This window comes from Papio anubis, chromosome 4 (assembly GCF_008728515.1).
Source record: "Papio anubis isolate 15944 chromosome 4, Panubis1.0, whole genome shotgun sequence".
NCBI classification, from domain to species: domain Eukaryota; kingdom Metazoa; phylum Chordata; class Mammalia; order Primates; family Cercopithecidae; genus Papio; species Papio anubis.
Window position 1 is genome coordinate 74,468,625 of NC_044979.1, and position 12,391 is coordinate 74,481,015.

Below are 12,391 nucleotides of genomic sequence, written 5' to 3' on the forward strand. Positions count from 1 at the left end.
TTACAAGATTACTCAGTGATCAAATAGAATATCTAATTAACCTGAATAAAACCATATAAAAATCCATTTAAGCAATAGAACATTGGTTTGGAGTCTCAAGATCTAGGCTTGAGTGTTATATCTGCTGCTTATTTGCTATTTGACCTTGTATAATTCATTTATAGTCTTTGATTCTTAGTTCCCCTGATCCGTAAACTAGAAATAATAATAACAATTAAAATTACATCACAAATAATACCTGCTGCCTTGAGGAGCCTTGTTGACATTGTGAACTTCTGGATCAGACCTCCGCTGAAACCCAAACACTACAACTGGAATTTTCCATTATAGAAACCAATAAATCTTTACTGTTTAAATCAGTTCCAGTTGCTAGTGTTACTTACAAACAAAGGCATCTTTATACTAAGCACTAACACTAACATATAAAAGAATAGCAAAAAAAAAGAAAAAAGAAAAAAGAAAAAACCCAACCAGATGACGTGTAATGAGTAAGATGCTACATATTAGAGAAGTATAACAGATAAGAAGAAAGGGATGTCAGACACCTACCATCATCCATTTCTGTAATAGCAAGGACATCCTAATTCAGCTGCTGGGAAAGTCAGGAGGCCCAAGGGGTTCTGTTGCCACAGAAATTCTAGTTTCCAATTCTAACTGGCTTCAAATTTCTTCCCTATAGTTGCATTTGATAAGTGATTGTGGCTTAGTAGCATCAAATTCATGTTTAAATGCTATGATAAACCAAGGAGCCATTTGTGTTCCAGAGAAGATACTCCAAGTAGACAGATTATGTTGTACACAGACAAGCAGCTGGGACTTCGTGCCTGCTGTCTCAGCCATGGGTCCCCAGAGAGTACACCAGGGTCTTAAGGGCCACTTGCCTCAACATCATTGCCTTGTCAGAAAGGTCTTCATACTATTTCAAGAGCAAAGGACACTGTTCTGGACATATCATGAAACAGTAATAAAAAGCTCATCTTATAGGATGGAGAGTTTTCATTTTTAAGAGCTGAGGAGACAGGAATTTCTGACAAGCCTGACTAGACAGTGTGAAACATGACCACTGTGTAATTTGACCTCCTGAGGTGACTTGAGGCAGTGGCTTGGATAGTGGAGGCAGGTCTCAAACCTGCTATTAGCATTGGTGGCATTGCTTCCTATGTGAGAAGGATTTTGATGGGCAATTTAATTAAGCTGCTATTTGCTTTGTAGGTGCAAATAATCTGTAAGTTGTATCCTTTGCTGCTCAGGTAAATCAATCAATTGATTTTTAGCAGAATTACATAGATAATATTTTCAACTTGATACATTTTTTAAATGAAAATTTGCTTTGTTTTCTTGGATTATTCCACCAAGTTTAGATCTAGGATTTATTTATATAGCTATGGGACAAGACTGAAATAGTTTCGGTGGGAAAAATTATAGCCATCTCTTTAGGCTAAAATTTTAAAGTTGTATCCAGATATTAAAGCAATGCTTTAAAATTTCATTCTGAAGTCATGTTCCCTGCGGCCTTCGACCTTGAGGGCCAAGTTTTGAAGTTTGCCAACCTGAGTAAGGACCATCTGTGCATTGATCAGGTTTAAGTCTCAATGCAGACACTTAGAAAGATAGCCGTTGTGAGACTCAAGCATTAGGAAAACGAGGATATTTCTAAATCACCTTATCTCCTTATTTAGCACTTCAAGGACCATGCCTGAAGGACTCGCGTCATAGGCTTTCTTTCACAAGGCAAAGATGATAACCATTCCACCTCTGGAGGGAGATCAATAGGCTTGCTGACATAGGGAGCAAAGGAAAAGCTAGAGAGGCAGTAAATAGTCCAGCTGGACCCTTGTAGCTAGGAAGGCTAGAAGCCTTGATGGATTGTGAGAGGATATATAGGCTCACCCAGGGGTCAGATGGCATGTACTCAGCCCTCCTCACACACTTCTTCCAAGGTTGAACTTTGATGGGATGGAGGATGGTTTAGAAACAATCAGATATGCCTGAGGAATTTCGAGGCCACTGAGGTTAGCGGCTCAGCATTAGAGAGAATGTAGACCCCTTGGAAACTTCATTCCTTAGCTTAGGTCTATGTCTATTCTGGCCCTAAGAAGATGGCAAGAAGGTGGCACAATAGAAGATGACTTGTTCTTCATCGTCCTTGTCAGCCAATGGGCTGCAGTGTTTGAGGACATCAAAACTGTAGTCAAATGACCAGAATCACACACTCCAGTAGCCAGATAAGACCAAGTTAGTGAGGACTCATTCTGCCACGGAGATATCAGGGAGGGTCCAGAGGACAATGAGTCCGTCTGAGGACCCCTTTGCCTTTCAGTCACCATGAAGTCTTGTAAGGTGCATTCTTACTGCTGACTGCTATTCACTTGATACACGTGGTCTGGCCATGCTGGTAATTTATGACAAAAGTCTCTTCCAATTAATACCAGTTGTTAAATATTAGCATTGTGAATATTGTTCCTCCATGTATCCCATATTCCCTGAAACTCTCTTAGGGGGAAAGCCTGAACTCTCAAACACAGAGAATTTTATTCAAAGAGACTGGTCATTTACCTAAAGAGACTGCTAAATATTTGGATCAGATTAACACCTCAGGTTGGACCAAAATTAAATTGTCCTTCTTTTTGCCAATAAGTTAGGTGTGGAGACCCATAATGGGGATCAGATCAAATGATTAGATATAAACAAACTGTATTATTTTTGTATGAAATTCAGTATATTTGCAACTTTGTGACAAATTCTAGTGTATAGGAAATGGAGACGATCTAGGGATTCCCATTGCCACTTACATCTGTTAGTGAGCTAAGTTACACATGGGCAGGGATTTTTGTGTTTGTTCACTGCTGTATCTGCAGTGCCCAGAATAAGTGTCTGGCAAATGGTAGGTACTCGGTGAGTATATGTGGAAAGAATCATAACAATAGCATAAAACAGACTTGCAAAGTGCTCTCTAAGAATGCCAATACAATTTCAACAAAAGCAGTGTGTCACAGAGAGTTGGGAGCCAATCCCTTGGTTGAGGAAGTATTTCCAGATATGGCTCTTTTTGTTATTGCTATTTTTCAAAAATTATGTAATTTAAAATCTTCAAAAATTGTAAAATGTTTAACATTAAAAAATAGAAAAAAAAATTGGCAGGCCACAGTGGCTCATGCCTGTAATCCTAGCACTTTGGATGGCCGAGGCAGGAGGTTCGCTTAAACTTAGGAGTTGGAGATCAGCCTGGGCAACATGGCAAAATCCTATCTCTTCAAAAAAACATACGAAATTTAGCCAGGTGTATCGGTTGCATGCCTGTAGTCCTAACTACTCCAGAGGCTGAGGTGGGAGGATGGCTTGAGCCTAAGAGGCAAAGGTTGCAGTGAGCCCAGATTGCACCACTCCATTCCAGTCTGGGCGACAGAGTGAGACCCTGTCTCAAAATAAAATAACAAACAAAACTAATCTACAGTATTAGAAGTTAAGGCTTATTGTTATCTCTGTGAGGCAGGTGTTTTGATTAGAAGAGGACATAAAAGGGGCTTCAGGTAAACTTGAACTAGTCTATGATTTAACCTCATTGTTGATTACACGAGTGTGTTCACTCAAAATTTGACAAGCTGTATACCTATAACTTGTCAATTTCTTGAATTTATATTACACATCAATAAAACAAGTTAAAAAACATCATTTACATACTTAAGTAAATTCTAAGAATCAAATAGTATCATTGTAAGTTTTTTTAAAAGTCATGTTCTTAATTATTCTGCAGAAAGTTTGCACTAGTTTTGACTTCCACAAACAACATAAAATGCAATTTATTTGCATTCTCTTTAGTACTTGCCATTATAATTTTCCTAATTTTTAATGATTTTATGTAAGAAAAATTAAGTATATACTTTTCTCTCCAACTTTTTATTTGAAAAATTTCAAACTTACAGAAAAGCTGAAAGAATAGTGTAATGGACACCAATATATCCCTTATTAGATTCACCAACTCTTTAAGTTTTTGCCACACTTGCTATTCTCTGTTTCTATTTATACATACGTGTATATATATGTATATGTATATATACACGTGTGTATATATATTACACATGCGTGCGTATATGTATACGTATATATGTATATTTAGTACATATACATATATGTATATTTAGTACATATACATATATATTTAGTACATATACATATATACGTATACATATACATATATACATACACACGCATGTGTAAATAGAATATATATACACACACACATCTATCTATCTGCATTTCCGAGCTACTTTTAAAGAAGTTTTAGACATCATGACAATTTATCCCTTAGTGTATCACTTAAGGGTAAGAATATTTTTTGACATAACCACAACACATTTATCATTACACTTCTATATTGTCAAGTAATATCTAGTCCACGTTTATAGTTCCACAATTGTCCCAATACTGTCTTTTCTAGCTGATTAAAAAACAGGATTCAATAAAGTTCATTCACATGTTGCATTTAGCTGTTTTATCTCTTCAGTTTCTTTTTTACCTAAAATAGTCTCTGCCCCTGACCATCCCCCTGCACCCAGCTTTTCATGATATTAAAATTTTTCAAGTCTAGGTCGCTCGAAAACCTCCTGTTTGTCTTCAAATATGTATGACCGTGGTTGATTTTACAAGCTCATACTGTAAAATTATTACAGGTTTTTAGAAGCACATGTATCACCAACTGTAACAGATTTTCATTTTTGGATATTGGTTAGTCAGAGCAAGACACTGGATCTCCAGCCAGGCACCAGATGTTTTTATTGAGGGGAAAAAAAAGAGCATTAAGAGCTTTTAAATCTTATGTTATTACTTTGATCATATAAGAAATAATTGTGACATTTCGTGCTTGGAAATGTATCGCGGGGGCTTTCCTTCATATTGACACTATATATTACTGAATGGATCAGTTAATATATAACCAGTTTAAAGGACCTGAAAATGTAGTGACAGCCAAGAAGGATATTTTGAAGTTTGAAATGATCCCTATATAAATAGAACGGATCAGCATAACTTTGGGATAAAATTAGCCGACAGTTTGTGGACTCTCCAGCATGCGCCTGTTTGCTTGGTGCTGTTCTCTTGATAAATCACAACAAAGCTTCCAGAAGGAGAGGAAGGATGGACGGCACCACTGCCCCTGTTACTAAATCTGGAGCTGCCAAGTTAGTTAAGAGAAATTTCCTTGAGGCTCTAAAGTCCAATGACTTCGGAAAATTGAAGGCTATTTTAATCCAAAGGCAAATAGATGTGGACACTGTTTTTGAAGTCGAAGATGAGAATATGGTTTTGGCATCTTATAAACAAGGTAAAAACATATAGGTGTTATTGTAAAACTGGTAGAAAATGATTTTTTTTTTAAATGCAATGTCAGTTATCCACTCTAAACAGTAGCTTTAGTATTTAGTAGTATTGTTTCTTTAAGTATTCATTTTAAAAATATTTCTAAATTGATATTTTCTTTCTTTTTAAACTAAAACACATGGTAGACTGATATATATGTATAAGTTGTGTCTCTCCTTTTCTTTTCCCACCCTTGGGCCTAGGACTTGAAATGTCAGACAATCATTTTTAGCAACGCACTCTCTGTTTTTAACTTTTCTTCTGACTATGATGATATAGAAGGAAGAAAACATTTCTAGATTATGGCTAAGCAGATTGTTGAAACCCTATCTTAGACAATGTACCTGGTTTAAGAACAGGCTGCTAATTCTCCATTAACAGCCACTTAAAGATATATCCTCTCTATGTCCATGTGGATGAAAAACAGGACTCTCCCCAGCATTTGGAGGGTTAATAAATGGATAAAGCAGTGTCATAGGCACCTTGATGGTCTTCATCATTTTAATGAGTTTTCAGTTCAGGCACAAAAGCTGAATTCAGCAAAACCAAAAAGTTAACTTTTTTCCTGGACTACAATAATTGTTCAAAATTGTAGATATGCTTAATACAGACTACCTGCCTTATAAAGACCTAAGGAAAACAAAAATTAGAACTTTTTTTTTACCAAGAAATTTTCTGGAACCCATGCTTAATAAATCAGAAATAAATTAGCGTTCCACTGATTCTGATTTCCCAAATCAACTGGCTAATGGAGGGGAACGTGGGCAGTTAGATCATCTGGTGAGCATACTGCAAACATGCTGCTCAACATCACTAATGTTTAATACAAGATAGATGCTAAGGTCTTGTGTATAGCATTTAGAGACAGTCATTATTTTCATGTTTAAAGATTATTTCGGGTCATATATAAATCATCATTATAATCCATTTCCAAATACAAATGCTAATGGTACATTATCTATTTCTTCATTAATTTACTGTCCTCTGTCAGTTCTGAGGGAAGTATAGAAGAGTTGAAGCTACTTACTGTGTTTAAGACTTTTACTCAAAGGCTTTATAATATTTTCACATTAGTGGCATTAATATATTGATGGGAAGACAAAGAAGGGATCTATTTTTTAAACAGTTTATGGGGTCTCTGTTAGAAAGAAAATTTGTATATACTATTTAATTAGATTGCTTTCATCTTATAACTTTGTTCAGTGATAGAGTGTCTGAATGCTAAACTAATTTTAAAGATGTTTTTAAAAAGCTTATAATTCTGCCTAGGGGGAAATAACTCAGGTTCAAGTCAGTGGGTAAGTTATTTGACCGTGAATTGCAAAGACTGTCTACTCTCATCTCCTGAGCAAGTCAAGTTGCACAGATTGTGCAAAGTTTCTGAGGATATAAGAAACGAAGTTTTAGGTGCAGGCTCTAGGGAAGTGGAGGGGAGTGGGGGGGTCGGTTCTCCTGCTTCCACCAGTGTCATCACCCTTGAAGGAAAAGAAAATACATTTTAAATTATTCTTGTCAATGTGAGCTGACTCCTACAGTCCTCATAGAGCTAAATTTTCATTCACAGGAATTGAGGTGTTTTCATAGTGTTAGGACTGTGGGATGTGGCTTTCAATTAAGGAGATAGCAAATTACACCCTCTGGAAAAGGAAAAGAATAGTTCCATTCTTACGTATGCCAGGTGGATGTTTGCACAGAACTAGTAAAATTTGTGGTCTTACTTTTAGGGTTTATGCAGGAAATTTGTGTCTGTGCATTCAGGTGTAGAAAGAAACACACTACTCTGTTTAATATGAGTATGGGCATAAGGACCTGTCTCTTTAGTCTTAAATCCAGGTTAAGACCTCATCTTAAAAGTTTCTTCAATTTTTTTTCACATGCTTCCAGCTTATCATCGATCCTTTTAAACTTAGGAATGGAAAGTTAGGAATGGAAATGATAAATAGAATCCTAGCTGCTAGAGATCTAAGTGGTTATATCAATTTCTTAAGTCATAAAGTCATTGTCAGGCAACAGCCTGGAGCTGAGCAGTCTACAGTGGTTAGTTAGTTGTTTTCTAAATAGTTCAAAGGAACAGGACCCATTTCTATGTGGTTTTAAAGGGTATGTGGCTGGATTAAAGTTTGTGAGACTTTATTAAATCAAAGGAGAAGTTTTGGCCATTGGACACTGTTGAACTGCTACATACTGCTCTTTGATTGTTTTTAAAGCACTTTTGAAAAGCTCTACACAGAAGTGCATGAATAAGCGTGCAACTTGATTACTTTTCACAAAATAACAAACCTATGTAGCCAACATCCAGATGAGGAAACAGAACATTCCTGTTTACTTTTAAAGTGTGGGAATCTTCAGGTTTCAGTTATTTTTGGCTTAATAAGAAAGACAATGTGCAAAACCTATAACAAATCTCATGCTACTCTTAAATTTCCTTGTGTAATCAATACTAAAATTCTGTATTCAACATTTGATAGTCCTATAGAAAATGAAAAGTAGTACAATCAATTCTAAATCATTCTTATTTATTTAGAACATACAGCATTTTTATACGATTTAAAAATTAACTAAATTTTATCCCGAAATATAGTCCATCTAAGCCTATATGAAAGTCAGTGTATAATTTTTGAAAAAGGAACTCAGAATTCTGCTGGCAAATAAATCACCTAAAATCTAAATAGTGCTCCCCAAATTTACAATCTAGTTGGCACACCAGTAATCAAAAGTTGAGCTCATAAGCAAATATGAAATGTAGATTTTGTGAGGAAGACCGAATAAAGCTATTGGAGTACAAATAAGTCTGGAAGCTCATTTCTGCTTTCCTCTGTAGCACTGGGCCCATCTCATTGAGTATCTTCTCTTTCCAGTTTGACAGAAAACAGAGTTCATGTTCAAACTGTGGATACTATCTTTCTCCAGTACCTAATCATGATACTTAAAGTTAGAGAGTTCTCACTTTACTTTTCTAAGTTATTTTAAGCTTCATAATAAAATCTTCAGATGAAATCATGTTTTATTAATTTAAAGAAATTTTCCTCACATTTTGTAAAGCAAACATTTAAAATGTACTGGTTGGCATTTGAGAGACTTCCCTGGGAATGGCGGAGAGAATGGGTCTTAAAAGCAAAAACAAGTAAGCAAAAATTGTGTTTACCAGGTGATCACTTTAAAATAAAAATGATACAAAGAAAACGTAAAGAACAACTTTCTAACTACCAAATGCGATACGTCATTGAAAGTCAAGGGATGTCAGTGATATAAAATTTATTATGAGCCAAGCATAAAATAAATCTTTAAAGAAAACACAAAGGTTCCTTCTATTGGTTTTCACTGGTGAACTCCATACTGGAAACATGAAGCACTGTCCATAAAATTGTTGTCAAAGGCTTTACCAACTACACAGCTTGATCTTCCTTCAGATGTATGAGCTGTGGCTCATAAATGATACGGGCAAAATTTCATACTTATCTCTTTGGTAGGAAACTCCCTAGTCAGCAAGGTTCATCGGAGTCCTTTTATTAATCAGGGTAATGCACTTTAAGTACTTCGTTTATGGCCCATAGCCACTGATTCCTTGGTTGGTGGTCATATTTTTAATTAAAATAACCAATGAATGATTTCACTTGAAAACTTTCTGGCAGGTACTCTATCTACTTTACTAAGTAGTAACTTACATCCAAATATTGTGAAAGCTCTTATTTCCACTCTCCGAATGAATAATTTCTTTATCACCTAATTTTCCTCTTTGCCAGAAATTCACTCTCCTGCTTTCCCATTTCCATCCTAGGGTTCTTTTCCTTTCTTCGATGTTCAAACTTTTTTCTTTTACATTTTACACTTCAAACTTGCTTTTTCCCCCTGCTTCTCAGGGGAACTTGGAGTTATCTGGAAAATATTAGCTATTAAAAAATAGCCAAGAATTGTGCTTCAGTCTGTAATCCTTCAGGACTGTGTAAATACGTGGACACAGGCAGAGCAAATGTCTGCTAATCCAGCCACGAGCAGTGCGTGTAACCTTTGGCTGTAATAACAGAGGCTTCTCGTGTGTGGGGTTCTTTTGACTCAGATAACATTATAGCTGATAACTGTTGCAGAGCCCAGGCTTAGCTGAAGGTTTACCAGAAATGTGTACATCCTCTCCAGACGCTGGAGCAGAACCAAGCCCCTCTTCCAAAAGAAGGCCCAAACACTTTGCTCCTTGCTATATTTCTAGGCAGCTTTCTACCCAGCTATTGGGGCATATCTCTTTGGTTTCAGATTTAAATTAAGCACACACACACGTGTGCGTGCACACACACACACATACACACACACAGGATTAGTCTGCATATTTTTTTTTCCAGGGATAAAACTTCTAAAATTCCTTTAGAACTTTTAGCTACAAGTGATATCAGTTTGGAGGTAAACTGCATGAAGCCTTTGGATCATAGATGGCTATTTAAAGATTTGGGGGCAATGGAGTTTGAGAGTTCGAGCTGATTCTGTCAGTACTTGTTATATGAACATGGACACTTTATACTACTTAACCTCTTCCAGACTAATTATCTTCGTTTGTAAAATGGAAACTTTGACAAGACCCTCTCTAAGTTCAGATTCCTGCATATAGATAATTAATCATATTATGCAGGTGAAGCTGTGTAAACAGATTATGTATCATGGTCAAAGCCACATGAGCATGGCCTGTATTTGGGAGTTCCTGTGGGGTTTGTACATAGGGGAAATAATCTGTATTTTTCTTTTCTTTTTAGTGAGCTTCTTACTCAAACAGAACTCTTCTGCAAGGAGCTGTCACTGCACACAGACTGTAGACATGGGGTAGTGTGTGAGTGGTTTACATTAGAGGGAGGCAGCCGCTCCTTCACCTCCCATCCCCAGCTCCCATGGGCTTGGTCTCCTGGTTCTGCCTCACCTCTGTCCTTTGCGCAGTCTAAACACATAGTAAAAGGGCAACCTGAAATCTGCAGAGGTGAACAGAGAGGGGCTTTGAAAGACAAATACTAGGAATAAATCACATTCTAGGTTCTGAAGTCCTGGGAAAATTTTGCTGTGGGAAGAAGGGAGTGTGTAAAAAATGAATCTGCCTGATCAGTTAATTGTGTTTCTAGCATGCTGTGATCATTGGTGGTTATATTTTGGGGGACGAATTCTGATCTCTTGACATATCAGCATCAGCACAAGATTGTGAACAGGCACAGCCTCCTCTGTGATTTTTGAAGATAGTTTTACCTGTGGTTTGGCCCTCCATGACAGTAAGTGTGTTTTACTTCCACACTTACTACACAACGACCTGTAGGCCCCACCTCATTTTAAAGTTATGATTGTACGTTCATGTCCCTTTTGCCAGGGGCTGCTCTTTTCTCTGCTCAAAGCAGCAGGCTTTCCTGATATGCTCGGGGCTGAATTATTCAACAATCCCTCCCCCCACATTACTACCAAAGTTTTGCAACACAGCCTCCAGATACACTTCAGTACACCCTAAACCATAGCCTGCAATCTGTCCTCTTCCCATTTCTCCACTTCAGCTCCCAGGGGCAGCAGCCAAGGTGTCTTGTTGCCACCTACCTACACACACTCCTATCTTAGGAGAGGTGAGTTGTAGCCACAACTCCATTCTGGGAGTTGGCTGATTTCCAGGACTTGGTAGTCTGTGAGCCTGATTGACCAGTTAATGTTTACGATTACAGGAGATGCAGAAAAAACTGACTGAGAGGCCAAGGATGACTGATTCACGTAATACATGGGCAGGAGAGATTCTTTAGGTGCTACTGGCAAGGTAGGAGGAGGAAAAAAATTCAACTAGCAAATGCATTTCCACATCAGAGATGTGAAATATTACAGATGAATTATGGATCTTCTTCCTTTCCTTGTGATTTGCGAAGCAGGCTTGGAGGTAATTCTATTCTGCTTCCACAAAGACAAAGACAAAGACAGATAGAAATTCTGCATTGCGGGTATTCTGAGTCTATGAGTTTGGATTGAGGCAGGCAACTCATGGCTCTAGCAGGATGAAAAAGTGGCAGTTTTCTCATCTGGAAAATGAAAGGCTTGGACTGGATAATCTTCCCTCCAGTGCTGACATTCTGTGTTTCTTTGATTTTACATCAAAATGGTGTTTTCTTAATCAGCTCTCTGCTGCTTCCTTTCTGGGATCATTTTTCTTCCCATTGCAGAAGCAGGCGCAAGTTTCCAATCAGTTGTCACAGAGAGCTGCCTAATTTTTGCTGTTAATCAGCAGGCAAAACACACCCTGGTTTTCAGACCTGGAACCAACTTCTTAGGCAGTTAGAAAAGACTGTTTTTGCCAATTGCTTTTTGAGGAAATTTGAGTATTAAAATGACTGATTAAGTATTGATGTTAATATGATTCATTCATCATCAAAAGCAAGCTGCATAACATACAGCTTAAGAACTCTGCTTGGAACAGAGATTCAACATACATAACTCAGTAGAAATGTATAAATGAATCTATATGCACATACATAGTGTGTGCATATCAGTTTGCATACACATACACACGAGGCGTGGAGTTGATACTCCCCAGCTCAGACCATCTATGACATTACTTAGTTCTGCCACGGAAAGTCCATATAATCCAACACCATCTCTTCCCAGTGTCTGGAATCTCAAATTAATACCTTAGAATTTAATTCTATTAGCTGAATATAGATTTTTCCATAAATTCAGATAATCCTGAGAGTGATCACACTTTAAACAATCCTCAGTCCATTAGACCTTAAGGTGAAATAACTGGATTTCTTTTTAAAGAGTAGATTTGGATAAAGGGAAAGGTGGAGGGAGAGAAAGCAAGATGGCTCTAGAATTCTGAATGGAGTAAAAAAGGGATTAAAGTTGTGTGTGTGTGTGTGTGTGTGTGTATGTGTGTGTGTGTGTGAAGCTATGTTGGAGGATACATTGCAGAAAGACAAACTTCTGGTTGAGTTCATTCATTCCTGTGGGATTAATCACTGTGCACAACCTTGTAAAGAGCTTATTCAAATTTAATTATTCTTTCCCCTCCAGACAGAGAGACAATAGCTTATTTTAA

General features: G+C 37.2%; 1 protein-coding gene across 1 annotated transcript in view; it reads left to right on the forward strand.

The window, feature by feature from the left end:
* The first annotated feature begins 4,208 nt into the window (after nucleotides 1–4,208).
* Nucleotides 4,209–12,391, forward strand: part of ASB4 (ankyrin repeat and SOCS box containing 4) — a 54,065-nt gene continuing 45,882 nt past the window's right edge. Inside the window, exon 1 of the mRNA XM_031665293.1 lies at nucleotides 4,209–5,320. Coding sequence (XP_031521153.1) covers nucleotides 5,134–5,320 — 187 coding nt within the window. The 5' untranslated portion in view covers nucleotides 4,209–5,133. The remainder of the gene's footprint in view (nucleotides 5,321–12,391) is intronic.